The 21,116-nt window shown below is 38.0% G+C and overlaps 1 protein-coding gene across 11 annotated transcripts in view; it reads right to left on the reverse strand.

Moving 5' to 3' along the window:
* Positions 1-84: 84 nt before the first annotated feature.
* The window catches only part of LOC101700545 (EF-hand calcium-binding domain-containing protein 3), a 48,299-nt gene continuing 27,267 nt past the window's right edge, over positions 85-21,116 (reverse strand). For 3 of the 11 annotated variants that reach the window (XM_087203836.1, XM_087203837.1, XM_087203845.1), the window contains 7 exons: positions 19,375-19,518; positions 17,566-17,637; positions 16,215-16,335; positions 14,621-14,718; positions 5,828-5,916; positions 4,579-4,722; positions 85-3,029 (listed from right to left, as the gene is read on the reverse strand). In XM_087203836.1, coding sequence (XP_087059962.1) covers positions 14,715-14,718; positions 16,215-16,335; positions 17,566-17,637; positions 19,375-19,518 — 341 coding nt within the window. In that variant the 3' untranslated portion in view covers positions 85-3,029; positions 4,579-4,722; positions 5,828-5,916; positions 14,621-14,714. Of the gene's footprint in view, positions 3,030-4,578; positions 4,723-4,875; positions 4,916-5,827; positions 5,954-12,546; positions 13,614-14,444; positions 14,531-14,620; positions 14,719-16,214; positions 16,336-17,565; positions 17,638-19,374; positions 19,519-21,116 lie in introns of those variants that run through there. The other 8 variants (XM_087203839.1, XM_087203840.1, XM_087203838.1 and 5 more) reach the window with 8 other exon arrangements.

Below are 21,116 nucleotides of genomic sequence, written 5' to 3' on the forward strand. Positions count from 1 at the left end.
TTTTGTTTTGGTACCAGGATCGAACTTGGGTCCTTGCACTTGCGCAGCAGGCGGCGAAACCACTGAGCTAAATCCCCGGCCCTGTAAGAGTTCTTTATATATTCTGGTCATAGGTCCTATGTATTATAAATAAGTTCTGTTTAAGGACTACTTTTCATTTTCCTAACAATGTCTTTTAAAGTTCTAAAGTTTGATGGAATCTCATTTATCAATTTTTTTCTTTTATACATCATGTTTTTTGTATCCTAGGAAATTCTTGCCTACCATAAATTCATGAACATTTTCCCTTATAATTTCTTCTTAAAGTTTTAGAGTTTTAGTCTTTCATATTTAGGTTCATAGATCCTTTCAAGTTATTTTTATGGATGGAAATAAAGGGATGAGGTTAATTTTTTACATACGGATACTAGGTGTTCCAGTACCATTTGTTGAAAACACTATCTTTTCCTCTGCTCTTGAGTTTATGTTCTATAAAATGTTAATGTTAAATAATCTTTCAAAAATCAGTGGACCATATATGTGTGGTTCTATTTCTAGGTTCTCTGTTTTATTCCATTGATCTATATGTCTTTTCTTATGCCAACACTGCCTTGATTACTGTAGTTTTAGAGGAAGTCTTACAATTAGGTAATAAATGTCTTCCAACACTGTTATTTTTTTTTCTTTTTACTTTTCTAGGTCCTTTTACTCCTACATAACTTTTAAATTTCAATATCCAATTCTTCATTTACACCAAGTACACATAGACCTGAATTTTTATATATACCTTGTGTTTTCTAATCCTGCTAAATTCAAATACAAGTTCTAGGGGCTCCTCGAGATTTCTTAGTATTTTCTCTGTAGATGATCATTTCATCTACATATAAAGATTTTGCGTCTACCTTGGCAGTTCTATCCTAATTGTGTCATTTTATTGCCAGACTATTTTGGTTTGGGCCTAGGTTTCAAACTTTAACGGACAGATGAAGAGTAGGCCTATCTGCCCTTGTTCCCCACCTTAAGGAGAAAGCATTGTATCTTTTCCATTCATATAAGGAGTTTTTGCTGGAAGTATGGAGTACATGTCTTTTATCTGTTAAGTAGGTTCTGTTCTACTTCTAGACTCCTGATAGATTTTACCATGAACAGCTGTGGAATTTAGTCCAATACTTTTTCTGCAACTATTGACAGGGTCATATAACTTTTTCCTTTCTTCTGTTAAAAGGATTACTTATGGGGATGGATCTTCCAATGCTGCACCAACACTGCCATCCCTATAATAAAACCACCTTCTACATCCTGCCAGATCTGACTTCTAATAGTTTGTTTGTTAAACAAATTTCTATCTATGTTCATACTTTTTTCTTCTATTATCTTTATCCAGTTTTAGTTTTAGCACAATGTTGATTTCCCACAATGAGGGGAGAAGTGTTTCTTCTTTCTTCTGCTTTAAATGTTTGACACAATTCATCAGTTAAAATGTATATGAGCCTGTTGTTGTCATATAGATAGGTTTTCAAGCTAGGAATATACTTTCTTTAATAGGTGCTATTCAAATTTTATATTTCCTCCAGAGTTAGTTTCATTAATTTGTCTTCCAAGGTACTTCATAGAAGTTGTCAAATTTATTTCAAAAAAGATTTTTGTAATATGGATTCTATTTCCTTTTAGATTCTGTAAAATCTGTGGTAATGCCCTCTAAATCTTGATCTTGTAATTTTAAAAATGTATAATTGAGGGCCAGGGATTTAGCTCAGTGGTTCTGGCGCCTGCCTCTAAAGTGCAAGGTCCCGTGTTCGATCTCCGGTACCAAAAAAAAAAATGTGTAATTGGTATTGTGTAAGAGGAAGAAAAGTTCTAAAGGAGTAGGGGAAGTGGGAGGGGTAGGGAAAAGGAAAGTAGGGAAAAGAAAAAATATGAGAAAAGGAAAAAAAAAATGGCAACAAAGTCTTTGCAAATAGGGAAGGGTGGAGGAGGTGAAGGGAGGGCAGGGAAATGGGGAAAAAAATGAGCACCAAGATACGTCATGTAAAGGTACAAGATCCCAATGATAAATGTAACTGTATTGTATACCTAAAATGTACCAATAAACTTATTGGGAAAAAAAAAGGAAAACACAGAAACAACCCCATATACCTTCAGCCATCTGATTTTTGACAAAGAGGATGTCTTAGTTACTTTTTCTCACTGCTGAGACAAAATACTCGATACCCAAAATTAATGGACGAAAGATTTATTTACCTCACAGTTTGTAGAGGTTTCAATTCATAGTTTGTTGGCTTCAGGGCAGGGTGGCATGGAAGAGGGACATCACAGAGGAGAAACAAAAGGCAGCAAAGTAGTAAAGAAGTAGCAAGGGACAACAGCAGCCCTCCTTCTGTCCCTTGTGTTCTATCCAGGCTATACTTCCTTAGGGCGGGTAGCACTCACACCCAGGGAGGGCCTTCCCATTATCCACTCCCAGAACTATGCCAAACCATCCAGTGGAATAATTTAGTAATCACATACTCTTGATCCCAGCATCACACACTCTAGATCCAGCTGCCTCTGAAAAGCCCCACCTATGCCTCCATAAGGCTTTGGGGGGACATCTAGACACAAGTCACAACAAAGACCAAAAAGACATGTTGGAGAAAAGATAACCTTTTTGAAAATGTGCTGGGAAAACTGGTTATCCACATCCAGAAGATTTAAAACTAGATTCATACATCTCACCCTGTACTAAAGTAAAATAAAAATGGATCTAAGACTTAGATGTAAAAACAGGAACATTGAGCTAGTATGGTGCCACGTACCTGTAATCTCAGTATTCTTGTTGATCCCAGACTGGGTGACTTAGCAACTTGGTGAGACACTGTCTCAAAAATAAAAAATAATAAAAAAGGGCTGGGAATATAGTTCATTGTAAAAGTCCTGGGTTTAATTCCCAGCACCACAAAAACAAACAAAACAAAGACTTCCGGCAAACCAAAAACATGAAAACAGGGGCTGGGGATTTAGCTCAGTGGTTCCGCTGCTTCCCTTGCAAGCCAAGGTCCCAAGTTCGATCCCTGGTGCCAAAAACAAACAAACAAACAAAAAAAAACCCATTAAAACTGCTGGAAGATAACTTAGGGGAAATACTTTAAGCCACAGTGTGTACAGGCAAGGATCTCTTGAATAGAAATCTAATAGCACAGAAAATAGTATCAAGAATCAATGAATAGTATTATTCAAATTAAAAAGCTTCTGTACAGCCAGGCTTGATGGTGCACACCTATAATCCCAGCACTCTGGAGGGTGAGGCTGGAAGATCACTGTTAATTCAAGGCCAGTCTTGGCCACATAGTGAGCTCAAGACCAGCCTGAACTATATAGCAAGACCCTGTCTCAAAAATTTTTCTTAAAAAGCTTCCGTACAGCAAAGGAAACAACAGAGTGAAGAGACAACCTACAGAATGGGAGGGAAATGAGCTACTCCTCTGATAGAGGGCTAATAGTTAGAATATATAAAGGACTAAAAAAAATTAATCACCAAAAAACAAATGACCCAATTAAAAAAATAGGCAAATGAACTGAAGAGACACTTCTCAAATGAAGAAGCAGCAGTGGCTTCAGCATCTTTAGCCATTAGGGAAACACAGATCAAAACAACTCTGATTCCGTCTTACCCCTGGTCAGAATGGCTTCCAAGGGCCGCGGATTTAGCTCAGTGGTTTAGCCGCCTGCTGCGCAAGCGCAAAGACCCGAGTTTGATCCCTGGTACCAAAAAAAGGAATGGCTTCCAAGAACACACAAAAGAACAAAAGCTGGAGAGTATGAGGGGAAAAAAGCAACACTTCTACACCTGTTGGTAGGAAGGTAAACTAGTGTGGCCACTATGGAAATTCCTCAAAAAACTAAAACTAGAAATTCTACTTGACTCAGCCACATCCCACCTGGGTGTGTTTCTGAGAGTTAAAGACATAGTATGGTGATACAGTAAATACTTACCCATGTTTATAGCAGTGCAACTCACAGCAGCTACACTATAGAAACTGCCCATCACCAGAAAAATTGATAAAGAAAATGTGGTATATATGAGGTGTGATTGAAAAAATATGATGAATGTTTAAATACAAAATATTATACACAAAGAAGAAAGTAATATAGATCAGGGCAGAATCCAGTGAAATTGAAAATGAGCAGCTTTAAAAAATCAATAAAGCCTGCTGGGTGTGGTGGCACAAACCTGTTATCCCAGCACCCAGGAGGCTAAGGCAGAAGGATTGCTGGGAGGTCCAGGCCAGCCTGGGTTACATAATGAGTTCAAGGCTAGCCTGAACTGCATAGCAAGAAAATTATTATAGTAAAAGACATTATCATCCATCTCCCTCAAAATACTCCCTCTTGCTTTTTTTTTTTTTTTTGGTACCAGGGATCAAACTTGGGATCTTGCGCTTGCACAGCAGGCTCCAGAACCACTGAGCTAAATCCCTGGCCCCTCCCACTTGCTTTGAACATACTTATCCCATCATTCTTGCCACTTTCTGAAGCATCTGTGGAAATACTGTTTTGTGAATGTCTTTAGTCGCACTGTTGTGGCTGGCTCAATGTCCTGAATTGATCCAAAACATTTACCTTTCATGGTTATTTTGACTTTGGGGAAGAGCCAGAAGTTGCATGATGCCAGATCTCTAAATAAGGTGGATGAAGACACACTGTATTGGCATTGTCTTTCTGTTAGATGGCACCGGGCAGCATTCACTGTATTTTTGATCACACCTTGAAAAGACAGTCATGAAAGAGGACTTCTGGAACTGTTTCAGAAAGTTGCAAGAATGATGAAATAAGTGTGTTTGAAGCTAGGGGGAATATTATGAGGGTGGTTAGTGGCAATGAGTCTTTGTAATAAATTTTAAAAATGTTAACACTTACTGTATATTTCCATCATACTGCATATACACAATGAAATACTCTTCAGCCATAAAAAAGAATGAAGTCATGGAATTAATATGAGAAAATGCAAAAATGGAAACAAAGTCTTTGTAAATAGGGAGGGATGGAGGGGTTGAAGGGAGGGCAGGGGAATGGGGAAAAATAAGAACCAAGAGAAATTATATAAAGGTGCAAATTTCCAATGATGAATGCCATTATATTGTATACCTAAAATGTACCAATAAAATTAATTTTTTAAAAAAAGAATGAAGTCATGGGATTTGCAGGAAAACGAGTGGAACTTGAAACTATTGTGTTAAGTGAGGTCAAATACAGAAAATTAAATATTACATGGCTTCTTGTACAAGAAGCCTAAGACAGCAAGAAATGAATGAAAGAGTTCAACAGAGGAGAGATGACAGGAAACAAAAAGGTAGACTTGTTGGAGATGGGAAATAGATTTGAGAGAGGAAGAAGGGGCAAGTAAAGGGAAAAAAGGTTATCAAGATATGCTATAGAAAGGAAAAATTCTGAGAAAAGAAAAAAATGGAAACAAAGTCTATGTAAATAGGGAAGGGTGGAGGGGGTGAAGGGCACACACAGGTAATGGGGAAAAAAATAAGAACCAAGATACATCATGTACAGGTACGAGCACCCAATTATAGATGTAAACGAATTGTACACTTAAAATGTACCGATAAAAGAATTTAAGCAAAAAAAATACTATATCCATATCCATATTTACCAATCCTCCAAAACAAATGTAGCTATGATGTATTGCAAGCATACACTAATAAAAAATTAAAATATCCTTTTAAGGAGTGGAAAGCAAACAAATGGCTCTTACTTTTGAGCTCTTCAAGAAATTTAAATAAATCCTTTTCACTTGTAATTGCAATTCGGGCAGCGTTAGAAAAGGCAGCTGTGCTTGAGCTTGGAGTCATGCACATACCTGGTTTAAATCTTCTTTTTCCATAACCCATAGCATTTGGATTCCACAATACTTCTGCATTGATATCCTGGAATTTTCTTCGGAAGTAGCTTTAAAAAAAAGTAATTTAAAAATAGATAAAAGGAGCTATAAGACAAAAAGAAAAATGTTAAATTACAAGTTATATATGCTGAATAAATATATTTTAAATCTTATTTGCATACTCAATAATATTTGGTTTTTGTTTTTTTGACATAGGGTCTCGCTATGCAGTTCACGCTGGCCTTGAACTCACTATGTAGCCCAGGCTGGCCTCAAACTCATGGTGATCCTCCTGCCTCAGTCTCCCACGTGCTGTCAATAATATTTGAATGTTTATTTCTGTGACATTTATAGAATAAATACTATTATTATTATTTTTGCAGTACTGAGGATCCAACTCAGGACCTCATGCATTCTAAGCAAGTTCTCTAGCATTGAGCTACATCCTCAGCCCTTATTTTATTTTGAGACAGTGTCTTGCTAAGTTGCCCAGGTTGCCACGGTACTTGCAATCCTCTTGCCTCAGCCTCCCAAGTATCTAGGATTATAGGCATGTGTCACTATAAGACTTCTACTATAATTTCCATAGGCCATTTGACTATCTTGGCTTTTGATTTCCTTCATCTTGCTCAAGACTATTTGATCTCATGTACATAAATACCCAAGACCCTTGACACATCCCCTAAAATGGCACTATCTTGAATATACATGAGTCATGTTTATACTACATTACTTTGTGTTGGGTTTTAAAATGCAACTTTTTGATTAAAATAAATTCTTGGGTCTGGGGGTGTGGCTCAGTGGTAAAACACTTGCCTAGCATGCCTGAGACACTGAGTTTCACTGTCATCACAAGAGGAAAATGCAGAGGAAGAGGAGGAAGAGGAAAGGGGGAAAAGCAGAGGGGGATAGAGAAAAGTTTAATTTCCATAAATTTTATGATTTCTAAAATTCTTGTTGATGAGTAGGTTTATTTCATTGTAGTCAGAGAAGACACATACTATGACTTCAATTTATTTTTTAATTTTTTGGTACTGGGGATCGAACTCAGGTCCTTCCACTTTCGAGGCAGGCACCGGAACCACTGAGCTAAATCCCCGGCCCTTCAATTTATTTAAAAAAAAAATTTTGTTTTTTTTTGGTACCGGGGATCGAACTCAGGACCTTGTGCTTGCAAGGCAGGCAGTGAAACCGCTGAGCTAAATCCCTGGCCCTCTATTTAAAAACAAAAATTATTTATTTATTTATTTATTTGATACCAGGGATCAAACTTGGGACCTTGTGTTTGCAAGGCAGGCAGCAGAACCACTGAGCTAAATTCCTGGCCTGACTTCAATTTATTTTGAATTCTGAGACTATTTTGTGGCCTAACATGGTCTATCCTGGAGAAGGTTTCATCTGCTGATGAGAAGACTATTTTGTAGTTGTTGGATGGAATGTTCTGTAATATCTCTTAAATTAGGTCCACTTACTATGGCATAAATATCTAAAATATCCCACCTTTTGACTGATCTGGGCTACTGAGTGAAGAATTGTCTTGGGCCACATATAAAATACATACAATATAGTTAATGTATATAAGCAACAAAATTTCTCTTTTATATTTTTATTGTAACATTAAAATAGAACACAAAAGCCCAATTTTAATAATTAAATAAGAAATATGTGTTTAATAAGAATAAATGCCCCCTTTAGGGCATAACTATGTGTAGGTAGGTCGAAGTATCAATAATTGCTTGCCAGTCAAATGCGGCTGACTGTGTGTGTCAGGAGCAGGAGGGGGAGGTGGCACTGCACTGTGCCTCCTCCTGCACAGCATTTTGTTGTCATCTATGCAGTCTACACTTGAGCACCACACAATGGAGTTGTGGAAATACTTGTAAAAATCACATTACAATTTACTCCTACAGTCTTGAGGAGCACATTACTCACTAGCTGTCTAGGGCCACATGTAGCCTGTAGGCTGCAGGTTCAACACATCTGGTCGAACATGTTGATGTTTTTTTTTTTTCATCTGGATGATCTGTCCACTGATGAAAATTATGATTGTAATGGGCTATCTCTTTTTAGATCTAGCCATGTTTGTTTTATATAATTAGGTACTCCATTTTGGGTGCATATATATTTACAATTGTTATTTCCTCTTGCTGAATTCATCCCTTTATCATTATATAACGACCTTTTAAATCTTTTTATAGTGTTTGACTTAAAGGTTATTTTAGCAGATATAGATACAGCTACTTTTGCTCACTTGTGTTTTCTATTTTCATAGTATATCTCTTTCCATCCTTTGTTATTATATTTGTGTGTCTTTACTGGCTAAGTCAGTGGTTGTGAACCTATGGCATGCATGCTTCAGTGGACTGTTTGTATCATTGAAAGATCTGAAAGGTTCGCAATCATTGGGCTAAGTGAATTTCTTTTTAGAAATAATTTTTATTTTTATTAGTATATATTGACAGTACATAATGATTACATTCATTGTGGGGAGCTGGTACATCTTAATTCTTTTTACTTCTCCTCCTCCCTGCCCTCCCCCCTCCATCTCTTGGTAGCTTTCACATTTGCAAAAGATTTGACTCCTTGTTTCCTATTATCTATTTTTTTTTTTTTTGAGAGTCATACTATGTAGTTCAGGCTGGCCTTGAACTCACTATATAGCCTAGGGTGGCCTCAAACTTGCAGTAATCCTCCTGGCTCAGCCTCCCAAGTGCTGGGATTATAGGTATACACCAATAGGCCTGGCCTCTACTATCCATCCTTTATTTTACTCTTTAAATTATTTATTAAGTGAATTTCTTGTAGGCTGCATATTGTTGGGTCTCATGACTTTTTTGACCCATTCAGCCAGTTTACATCTTTTAACTGGGCAATTTAATCCATTTACATTCAAGGTTATTGTTAGTTAGGTATGGTAGCACATACCTGTAATTTCAGCACTCTGGCAGACTGAGGCAGGAAGAGTGCAAGTTCAAGCCTATCCTGGGCAACTTAGTGAATTAGCAAGACCCTGCCTCAAATTAAAAAATGAAAAAGGTTTGGGAATGTAGCTCTGTGAAGGCCTTCAGTTCATCCCCAGTACCAAAACCATGTAAAACAACAAGAAAAATACAATAAAAGTTATTGTTAAGTAAACAAATATGCGTTGTCACTTTTTTTTCCTGTTTGCTTGGTATATTCTTTCTTCCCCTCTTTTTGTTAATGTTTGTGGTTTGGTGGTTTTCTGTATTGATAAGTTTGATTCTCTTCTGTATTATCTGTTCTACTTTTTTGTTTGTTTTGTATTTTATAGCAAAACATTTATTGGTGTTTTTCAGGCATACATAATGATAATAACACTCCTCATAGGGAATTTGCACCTGTACATGATACATCACATCTCTTTTTTTCCCATTCCCCCTCTCAGGTCCCTTCCCCTCCCTATGTACAAACGCTTTGCTTCAATTTTTTCTTCTATTTTCACTTTTTTCCTTGTCTTTTTCTTCCTTTTCCCCCTCTCCTCTCCCTAAGTTCCTCTTTACATTTGAATATTTTCTTCCTAGTTCATAGTATCTATTACACGCTTTGGTCTTTATTTACACTTTCAGTTTCTCACACCAGAGAAACAATGTGAGATTTACATGTGTCTGATTTATTTCACTTAAGAGTATGGTCTCAAAGTGCATCCATTTACCTAGAAATGACTCAAGTTTATCCTTCTTTATGGCAGACTAGTATTCCATTGTATTAAAAAATACCACACCTTCTTTATTCATTCATCTGGTGATAGGCATTTGGGCTGTTTTCGAGATTTAGCTATTACAAACTCTGCTGCTATAAACATGGGTGTGCATATATCACTGTTGGTATCACTTTAAATTCTTGTGGGAAGAAACCAAGAAGAGGAATGGCTGGGTCAAATGGAACCTCTAGTTTTAGTTTTTTGAGAAATCCCCACACTGATTTCCACAGCGGTTGCACCAGTCTGCACTCTCATCAACAGTGAAAAGCATTCCTTTTTGTTTTACTTTTCAGATAAGGTCTTGCTTTGTAGTTCAGACGGGACTTGAACTCACTAAGTAGCCCAGGCTATCCTCAAACTCTCAGCAATCTTTCTGCCTCAACCTCCCGAGTGCTGGGATTACAGGTGTGCACCACCATGCCCAGCTGTTTTACTGTTGAGATTTGTACTTTTGTATGTTTTCATGATGACAGTTATCATATTTTTGTTTCTAGCGTAGGACTACCTTAAACATTTCTTACAGGAATTATTCTGATGGTGATGTATTCCCTCAGTTTTTGTTAGTCTTAGAAAGTTTTTATTTCTCTTTAATTTCTGAAGAATAGTTTTGCTGGGTATAGTATTTTTGGTTGGTAATTCTTTCAGCATTTTGAATAAATCATCCTATTCTCTTCTGGCCTGTTAAGATTTTTTGAGGTTTGCTGTTAATCTAATGCGGATTCTTTTACATGTGACTTGATGTTTTTCTCTTGCTATTTATAGAATTCTGTCTTTTTCTTGTACTTTTGACAGTCTGATAAAAATCTATCTTAGAGAGGATTTTTGTTGGGGGGAGGTTGAGTTTTATAGGGATCCTTTGTGTTCCTTGGACTTGGATGTTCATATCTTTTCCAAAATTTGGAATATTTTCAGCAATTTCTTTGAATTGCTTTTCTTTCCTTTTTTTTTTTTTTTGGTACTGGGGATCAAACTCGTGACCTTGCGCTTGTGAGGCCAGCGCTGGAACCACTAAGCTAACTTCCTGGCCCTGAACTGCTTTTCTATGCCATTTCCCTTTTTCTTCTCCTAAGATCTGGAACATTCACAATGCAAGTTGTCTTGCCTTAGAAGTCTCTAGACCCACCTGCTTCATTCTTTTCCTTTTTCTTTTCTTCTCTTTTCCCCTCTGTAGGGAACAGGGAAAGGGGATGTTACCAGACGCCCTGCAGTGGGTCCTGGTCTCCTGTGAGCCATGACAGCCCAAGGCGAATTAAAGAATAAAGACAGGAAATGAGACTTAGAGGAACAAGCTGGGTTCTGGGCCTGATCAGTGCTTCTCTGGACAGCAAAGATGAAGCCACCCAAGCTTGCCACTATTTATTGGGTTTCTAGGGAGTAACAGATGACTCAGAAGGCGGTGAGAATGCTAAATTGACAAGGATCTTATAATCAGAGGAAAGTCTTGGAGGGTGGCAGTAATCCTATGACTTTGAGGATCTTATGCTGATAAGATTCTGATTAGGATGGTAAGATGAGCAAAGACATTCTTACAACAGTAGGTGAGATGAGTTAAACTGGCAAGGAATTTGTCCCTCCCCAAGCAAACCTTTCTCTTACTACTTGGTTCTCAATGAACCAGGATATCTTCAGCTGATGTAATCTTGCCCTTGAGTGTCACGGGACCACTGAGGTCTTAGCTGTGACCGGAGGCAAAAATGGAGTTATGTTTTGGCATGTCATAGCTTGCCTGTAGGCAAGAAGACTAGGCCTAATCATAATTTAATTGTGAAATGATTTTTCCCCAAAATTACGTAGAATGGCTCCTGACACCCCTCTGTCTTCCCTCTCTTTCTTTCCTTCTTTCTTTCTTTTTTTTTTTTAAATCTGACTGAATCATTTCAAAAGGCCTGTCTTCTAGCTCAGGAATTCTTTCTTCTGCGTGATCAATTCTGCTATTGAGGCACTCAACTGTCTTTTTTTTAAATCCCTCTATTCTTTAGCACTAAGATTTCTAATTGGCTCTTTTTTATTATCTGTTTGTTAAATTTCTCATTCAGATCATATACTTTTGCTGAATTGTCCCCTTGTGTTCTCTTATATCTCATTAAGTTTTAAAAAATTCATTCTTCTGAATTGCCAGACAATCCATTCATTTCCTTTTCTTTGTTGCTAGACAGTTATTGTGTTCTTTTGGAGGTGTCATGTTACCTTAATTTTTCACGCTTCTTGTGTTCTGATGTTGGTATTTGTGTATCTGGTAATGAGGCAGGAGGTAGCTAAGGAAAAAGCTGGAGGAAGAAAGAGCTTTCCCTAAAAGCCCACTTTCTGGGCTAAATATGAGGTGTAAGGTAATCAAGGAAATGTTTGGGGAAAGAAGATAGGGCCTGCCTTGGAGCCTGCTTTCTGGGACTGGATCTACCTTCTCAGTTAGACATTAGCCCCGGACCAGGATGCCCAGGTCTAAATTACAATAGGAAAAGGTAGCCAGGTAATCTAGCTAATATATAATAAGTCCCTGGGCACACACCCAGTGGTCTGCAATCCTTGGCTGACACCAACACTAATTACCATGTCACTGACTATGCAGATTGTGTGTGGCATCCAGAGCTCATGGCTATTGGTGAATGGGTTTTAAGGGCCATAAGAGCTCAAAAACACCACTACACAATGGAGGAGCCAAGTCAAGACACGCTTTGGCAGGAGTCATCTTTAGACCAACCCCTCAAACCTACCTCAAATCCCAAGGTTTAAAACTTTCAACATCAAGCCCTCTTGAGGTGTGAGCTCTTCTCACTGACCAATCCAACCCGGTGGAGTTTATCTTGTCTTTTGTCTTTCAAATAAACCTTTGATTGTGCTACCACACTTTTGGGTATCTTGCTCAAATTTTGGTTTAGGACATCAAGAACCTAGACAAGAGCCCTACCAGGTAACAGTAGGGTAGTTGCATCTACAAATTTTTTTTAATATTGAGGTTTCTTAGAAGTAATATGATAGGTTGAAAAAAAGACTTTCAGTGATTTTTTTTTTTTTTTTTTTTTTTGGTACCGGGGATCGAACTCAGGTCCTTGTGCTTGCGAGGCAGGTGACGGAACCACTGGGCTAAATCCCTGGCCCTTTTCAGTGATTTTTGAAGATCAATTTCTCATTTAAAGAATAACAAATGTAACAATGAATCATGTGCTGTGAAAAAAGGTTGGGTATATAAAGATGAATATGTCACAGTCAGTCTTTGATACTAGAGACTTTAAATACACATAACTGTCTCCTCTACCTTGCCATGTGATGCTCTTCACCATGTTACAGTGCAGCAAGAAGGCCTTTGCCAGATGCTGAGCAGATGCTGAGCAGATGCTGAATAGATGCTGGCACCACACTACTGGACTTCTAAGCTTCCAGAAACAATGAGATATCGAACATTATAGATACCTTTTTTCAAATTTTCTTGGTTAATTTTGCACATCTGCTTTTTCATATAAACTTTGAAATTTGCTTGAAAAGTTCCAAGCTGAAAACAATTCACAAAACTCTCCTTTTCTTTTCTTTTTTTTTTTTTTTTTGGTACTGGGGATCGAACTCGGGTCCTTGCGCTTGCGAGGCAGGCAGCGGAACCACTGAGCTAAATCCCCAGCCCCATAACTCTCCTTTTCTATAGTTAGATGATGTTATAAATTTGTTTGATCCATCATCACCTGCTATAGTGAGCTGGGCTGTAAGGCAGTAACACAAAACCTCATCCATTACTCATGTCAGGTGTGATATGGTCAGGTAGCCACCTTCTGTCTGGTAACTGTACTGCTGGAAAATGTGGTCCCAAAGTTACTCTTTTCCCTCATGAAAATTTACAGCAAGAATACAGTCCTCACCAGACACAGTCTTCTGGGGCTTTGATCTTGGACTTCTCAATCTCCAGAAATTTAGTTAAATGAGTTTCTACTGTTCTGAAAATGCTTTTGGACAAGATTCTGAAGTTGTGCTGTTATTGGGTAACTTGCTTCTAAAAAGTGGCTCACCAGCTAAATGTTACCAGGTTGGGTTGCTGGCCTCTCCTTCTGGAGTTCTCATCTTGAACAAAGAATTGGATGAAATGAGCAAAAAGCAGTGGCACTTTATTTGAAAAGGTAAAAGTGAAGAGTAGGAGAGAAACTGGCTCTGAAGAGTAAGCTTGGGCTGAGTAAAGAGGAAAAGAGGGTGATAAAGATAAAAATACATGCTGCAGTGGGGAAACACAGCATGGGCTATCATGGTGTGGGACTGCATAACTCTGTAATCATAAAACTCCCCTAGCCCCAACTGTGATTGAATGTGAGTAAATAGATAAAGATGCTTGTTAGTTCCCCGACACTAGATAAGATCTGTATCAGCCATAATTACTCAACTCTTTGTTCGAAAACTGATGTTCCCACACGCTATCTATAGAACAATCTAAGAAACATCTGCTGACCATCAGTACATGTCAGGCTAATTAACATACAAATGTAAGACCACTAACCTTTGTTCCCTCTTCTGTAAATTTCGCCTGTTAACTTCCCTGCAAGCCCCTATTAAAAAGAGCCTCGGACTCTGGGCTACGCCTCTCTAAGCTACTTTGCTTTGGGAGTGCCGTCTGGCCAGACTAAGGTCTGTTTTACTTTCCAACTTGTCCGGTGTGTTCCTTCCCGGGTGTTCTATGCTGCAGTCAGCTCCTTGGAGTATTTGCTAAGGTCCTTGGTCTTACATTCTGGAGGCACCGCTGGGATCCACTCGGAGCCTTTGGTAAGGACAGCGGTCTTACAATGGAAAGGTATGAGAGCCTGCATCTACCTATTTTATAGGGTGGCTTTCACCTGGTAATATGTCCTAGGATGTCAGTTGGCTTTGGTTTTAGGTAGGTGCTCTAGTGTAGTGTTCATTTACCTTCTTCAGGTGTAATGTTGGTGATGTCTGATTTGAGTGTCTTTTTGGGTTCTCTCTTGGGCCTTGTCTTAAACACTTTTAATCTCCTTAGGAAACAGGTAATAACAAGATCACCAGATAAGTAATCCAATTTCAATAAAAATACCAACATCAACTTATATGTCCCATTGACTTACCTGGGTAAGAGGCAGTACAGTTGGCATCAGACTGCTAAAATAAGCATCAGTAACTCTTGAGCCAGTTACTTAATTGACTTGTGCTTCATTTTTTTCATCTGTAAAATGGGAGTGATAACATATACTCATTAGGGAGGAGAGGATTAAATTAGTTTATATGTATGGTATATTTTATCCTCATTCTAATTTCCACATAATAGCTAACATTTATTGAGCTCTTAAAATGTGCTAAGCATATCCCGTGGTATCAAATAAATTCCTACAATTGCCCTTTAAGGCAGGTATTATTATTCTTTCCTACATTTTACAGATGAGGAAAGGAGGCTGAGAGATTAAGCAAAGTACCAAATTTGTATTTTATATACCAACAGCAGGCATTTAATAAATGTCTTTGCCAGGTGTGGCAGCATACACCTGTAATCCCAGCACTCAGGAGGCTGAGACAGAAAGATTGCCACGAGTTCAAGGCCAGCCTAAACTACATAGTGAGTAGAAAAAAACACCAAAATAAATAAATAAATAAATAAATAAATAAATGTATGCCTTTGAATTAGAATGAAATGAAAAGTAGAATTTTGTGCATCCTCTGTTCTATCTGGTTCAGAGGTAGAACAGTATAAAGAGATTACCTATTGAGAGGCATAAGAATATTTTTTTTCATAAGAATATTTTTACACTGTTGGTGGTATTCTGTATTTTTAAGTCTCAGTAAGTATGATACCACAATGCTTTGAAGAAGCATGAATTGAAATGATTGATAATAGCAACATTTAATTTCTATGGTACAATGATAAAAATTGATTGAGGAAACTCATTTTTATTGTTATTTGCTTGAATAAGTTAATACATTTGGTGGTGAGAATGTTCCCTTGTCCTCTATTCTCATGTCTAGTCCTGCCTCCACTCCAGTCCAAAGATTTCAATGGAAGGTCTGAACTCGCCGTACCGCACTTCAGAGTCAGAGGATCTGTTGAGAGGCCATGGTGGTTCCAGCATGTATAGAGGTGTCTAGTATTCCACTTTGGGTTTTTTTTTTTTGGTACTGGGGATCGAACTCAGAACTTTGCGCCTGCCAGACAGGCACTGTGCCCACTGAGCTACATCCCCAGCCCCGACTTTGGGTTTTGAAACCCACTTAAAATCATCTCCGGATGTTTGATTCTGCTGGGATTTCCTGGCCTGGAGTAGAGAAGGTTGAACTTTCTCGGATGTCTTAGGCTTATAGTGGAGTTTGGAGATAGAGATCAACCTTGCAATTTCAGAGCCAGGCAGGAATGCTTCAGCATATGAACATTTGCCTAGGTACCTTTTCCTATGTTTTGGTTTTATGAGTTTTATTTATTTACTTATTTTTTTGAGACAGGGTCACACTATGTAGTGCAGGCTGGCCCTGACTAACTATGTACCCCAGACCAGCCTCAAACTCATGGCGATCTTCCTGCCTTGGCCACCTGAGTACTAGGATTACAGATGTGTGCCACCATGCCTGGCCCTTTTCCAAGTTTTGGGCCAGATGCTGTAGAGAAGAGTGTTATTGAGATATCCTTATAAATGCTTCTGGGAAGGCTGTTTTGTCTCTTTCCTTGCCACTTACCTTACTATCTCCATTACAGTCTTTCTGGGTAAGGCTGAAGTCTCTACAAGCTTTGATAGGATTTCAAATAATAGGATCCCTGAGTTGCCAGTTAAATCTAAACAAATTTCCTTTTCTGGAGCTATGGAGGGGAACAAAAAAAAAGTTTCAAAATGTCTTCTGAACAAAGCACTTATCAAAAAAGTAATAAGATGACAGTCTTTTTACTATTTACAATAATAATAATAATAATATCAGGTCAGGAACTAAAGATATAGTAAAACAAAATTTTGTTCTGTTTTGTTGAAAGATCATTTTGATTAAGGGGCAAACAGAATAATCACTTAATATAAAATACTTTTAGTTCAATGTCTTCTAAGTAAATATATAACACTTTTACAAGAATGAATTATATGTTAAAGACTACTGTCTTGTTCCTCTAAGCAAAGAAATCGTTGATAAATATATCCTTGGTTTGTAAGAAAACTCTCATTTTATTTTATTTTTTTTTTTTTCTAGTATCGGGGATTGAACTCAGGACCTTGCACTTGCGAAGCAGGAGCAGTGCCACTGAGCTACATCCCCAGCCTCCGTTTTTATTTTAGTATTTGGAAATGGTAACTTTTTTTTAATCCTAAGGACACTATAGTCTAGAAATGGGTGTGTTTTCAAAACTGCATAGAGGATTTGAACTTTGGAATGTATTATCATAGAAAATATGATATGAGTAGTGGTTAGATTTTCCAAGGCAGGCAGTCTTGTAAGCTTAAAAACAAACCATGAGAGTACTACTCGCAATATCTCAAGCATTCTTACATAGCATGTATAGCCTCACATGAGAACATGCACTCTAACCTCAAGCAGACTTGCACTGAGTTAGAGGCTTCATCAGTATGAGGAAGGTATTTTGAAAAACACCTTGAAGAAAAAAAAAATACCTTGAAGAGCAATAAATTATCCATGTCCAAATCTACATGAGAGAGATCACTTTTTTCTTCTAAAGAAAGGACTTATTTTCTTTTGTAAAAAGAATGCTTCTGAAAGTAGGACATAAACTTGATAAAAAATTAAAACACTATAAAAGGAGACCACATTTTTCTATACCTATCACTTTCCCGAGTGTTCTCTTTGAGACCAAATGTAGGAATCCTTTAGACAACACCAGTACCTCCTTAATATATATAAGTTAAAATTCTAAAACAGCATTAGTTTGCGTAGCAGATATTGTTTTGGGGAAGCAGTTTAAAAATAAATCACATTCCAGATTACTCTTTCCTGATTTGTCTCTTGATTGGAGGCCTCAGTGAATAATGTTTACTATGCAGTGGGTTGTAGCTACCAAACTGCCATCTGTTTCGTAACATCTACTCACCCACAGCCTTCAAGAAATGGTTCTTATCTGTCAGCACCTTTAAGAAGTCTGAGAAGTTCACCTTCCCATCTCCTACAACAGAAATCTAAGCTCAGAACAAGGATAAGATGTGCTTAAATTATTAGGCTATATGTTAAGTATGATAGTTAAAGTACCCTGGGGGTCACTTAATATTTAAAATCAGTGCACGTTAATTTGTTCAGGTCTTCTTGAAGTGATTTTAACAACATTACATTGTCTCCTGCAGGCCACAGAAATAAGGGCAGGACGTAAACATTCAGCCAGGGGTTCCCAGGCCTTGTAGTCCTGTGCATTCAACCTTTTCCAGAGATTTGCAAGGAATTTTTACAAGGAATCCACCAACCTTTCCACTCTGTATCTACTCCTATTATTTTTGTTTTAACATTACCCAAGTTATACCTCATTTCCTCTAAAATTAAAGGATAGTGAGTGCTACTTGAGGAGCGGCTGTGTTTACATGAAAGAACAGAAAAATCAGGCAGAGTTAGTGGAAACAACAAATGATACCTTAATTAACCAATGACACTGAGTCACGAGTAGAACTGATGTTGACTGAATGGGCTCTGGGTGAGAAGTGAGAGGAGATAATGTGCTGAATATATTTTCCACACAACATAACAGCCTTGACCACTGATCAGTAGATTGGTATACTAGCAGAAACATAAATCTGTATGTTTGAAAAATATCAACAAAAATGCTATGGGATTTAAAATTTAGTATAGGTGGGCTATAATGATTGCAGAAAGATCTGTACTAATGATTCAGATGGGAACAAAGGCTTGGATTTCCTTGGTAATATGTCATTTTTGAAACTGTTTATGCCTTGTTATTTCAAGGCTTTGTCCAAAATGGGCATCGTGACAGGTAACTTGAATATTGTGATATTGAGAGGACAGTCACCGTTTCCACACTAGGTTTTTAAAAGAGTACTGCATTTCATAGCATTAATTTGACTTCATAACTTACCCACATACCTCACTGATATTCTTCAAGGTAAACATGCACATAGAGTGGTTCCTCTTATCTACAGAGGACACATTCCAAGACCCCTAGTGGATGCCTAAAACCTCAGATAGTTCTGCACCCCAAGTACACTATGTTCTTTCCTGTACATACATACATATGATAAAGTTTAATTTATAAATTAGGCACAATAACAGATTGACAACTAAAAATGAAATAGATCAACTATAGTAATGTATGTTAATAAAAACTATGTGAATGTAGCATCTCTTGAAAGAGTCAAGACAAATATTAATATTTTTGCTCTGTGGTTGACTGTGGATAACTGAAACCATGGAAAGTGAAACAGGCAGATAAGGTAAGGCTACTCTTTTTTTTTTATAACCTCTTTTTTAAAAAAATAATTGTCTCGATACATTTTAGGTACACAATATAGTGACATTCATCATTGGGAATTTGTATCTTTACATGATATGTCTTGGTTCTTATTTTTTCCCCATTCCCCTGCCCTCCCTTCAACTTCTCCACCCCTCCCCATTTACAAAGATTTTGTTTGCATTTTTTTTGTGTTTTTCTTTTTTTTTTGGTACCGGGGATCGAACTCAGGATCTTGTGCTTGTGAAGCAGGCACCGGAACCACTGAGCTAAATCCCCGGCCCTTGTTTCCATTTTTTGGTAAGGGTACTCTTTACTTTCGTTTACGTTTTTTTTTTAAACAAATGTATATACAATAGAGGTTTATTTCCTCTGTTTATACAATCACTGAGGAAAAAAATATGTGTTCAGAAGTCTTTTTAAAAAAGAATGCGACATCAAAATACTTACGATCAAGATCACCACATTTTAATTCATTATAGACATCATGCTTGGTTAAATTCATTCCTAATTTAGCTAAAGTGCTCATCATTCCATTTAAATCAATACAACCAGTTTTATCCTTGTTGAAGGAGTTATAGGCATCTTGGAAGGCTGGAGAAGTAGAATTAAAAGTGAATATTTAATAGACATCTTTAATATAGGACATTGTCAATCCTTGAGATTTGAACTGGAATAAACTAATTGGAAGAGCCGAAAACCAGACGTGGCAGGTGAAATAGCCTTTCAAAAAGTTCATGTCCTAATTCCAGGAACCTATGAATATGTTATTTTATATGATAGAAGGGACTTAGGAGATGTAGAGAAGATATACTGGCTTGGATTACCTGAGTGGTCCCAATCTAACTTCAGGACTCCTTGTAGAAGAAGAAGCAAGATAGATGTGGCACAAGTCAGAGAGATTCAGAGCACGAGAAAAACTCAACCCACCACTGCGGGTATGAAGATGGCGGGCAATGTGATGTGGAGTGCTGGCAGCTGGAAGGGGTTGAGGGAGACTCCTGGCTGGCAGACAGGAAAGAAACTGGGGACATCAGCCAAATAGCTGCAAGAACTGAATTGTGCCACAAATCTGAATGAGATTGCAAGCAGATTCTCCAGAATCTCCAAATAAGAGCTCAGGGTGGCCAGCATTTGAATTTCACCCTAGTAAGACCTGGAGAAGAGAAACCAGCCAACCCTGCCTGGACTTCTGACCTACAGAACTTGAGACAGTGAATTTATACTGTTTTGCTGTTGAATTTGTGACAATTTGTTACGGCAGTAATAGAAAGCTGATGCACCAAGTTGAAGCCAAATTTAATATTTGTGTATGTGTCTTTTATACAGATCTACCATTTTAAAAAGAAATATTCAAAGCACTAACTGAAGCTGGGTGTGGTGGCACATACTTGTAATCCCAGCTGCTGGAAGGCTGTGGCAGGAGGATCACAATTTGAGGCTGACCTGGGCAACTTAGTGAGACTCCGTCTCAAATAAAAAAGGGCTGGAGATAGAGCTCAGTGGTAGAGCAGTTGTGTATTGTTCCTGAGAAAAACTAGGGCATTTAGCCTCATGTTCTTGAAACATCCCTACATGTTACCCAGGCTCTTGCCAAACTAAGGGGACATCATAAGTAGAGACTAGAATGTCTGAATGAGCTACATTGGGAACTGGGCAAACTAATATTATCTGTAGATCTGCCTTCCTGTCAGTATGCTAAATTAGCCATTCCTTGAAATGCTGGTCATAAAATAGAACAAAGCAAGCTAATGATGTCACTGTGATGTAGTTTAATCTGTGAAACTTCCTCCCTGCAACAGCTGCGTGAGGGACAGAGCATTGTGGAGTCCTGTAGTCCAGGTGGTCACCATGGATGCTCCAATTTGGTAAATGCTTGTCTAAACTATTATCACTGGGCCTCCACAGAGGTGCTGCTGTTAAGTACACATCCCTTGTGGACTTGCTGAGCAGTGCTGTTGTAGAAAATGTGTCCCTTATGGGATTTTGCCTAGCAGTGCTGGTGAGTGCACACCCTCTGTGCAATTCTGCCAACTAGCACTATTGGACCCCTACATGTTTCTTGTAAACTACCCCTGATAGTAAGCTGCAATTAACCGTATCCTACCCTGTTAGTACCTGTCACTCTTAATAAACCTTATCTCTCACAAGCTGTCTGGGTACTTTCTTCGGTCTCTTAATAACCTACTGCC

The sequence above is a fragment of the Heterocephalus glaber genome, unplaced genomic scaffold (assembly GCF_053883595.1).
Source record: "Heterocephalus glaber isolate CG9 unplaced genomic scaffold, H.glaber_assembly_v1.0 deba00001811, whole genome shotgun sequence".
In the NCBI taxonomy this organism is placed as follows: Eukaryota; Metazoa; Chordata; class Mammalia; order Rodentia; family Bathyergidae; genus Heterocephalus; species Heterocephalus glaber.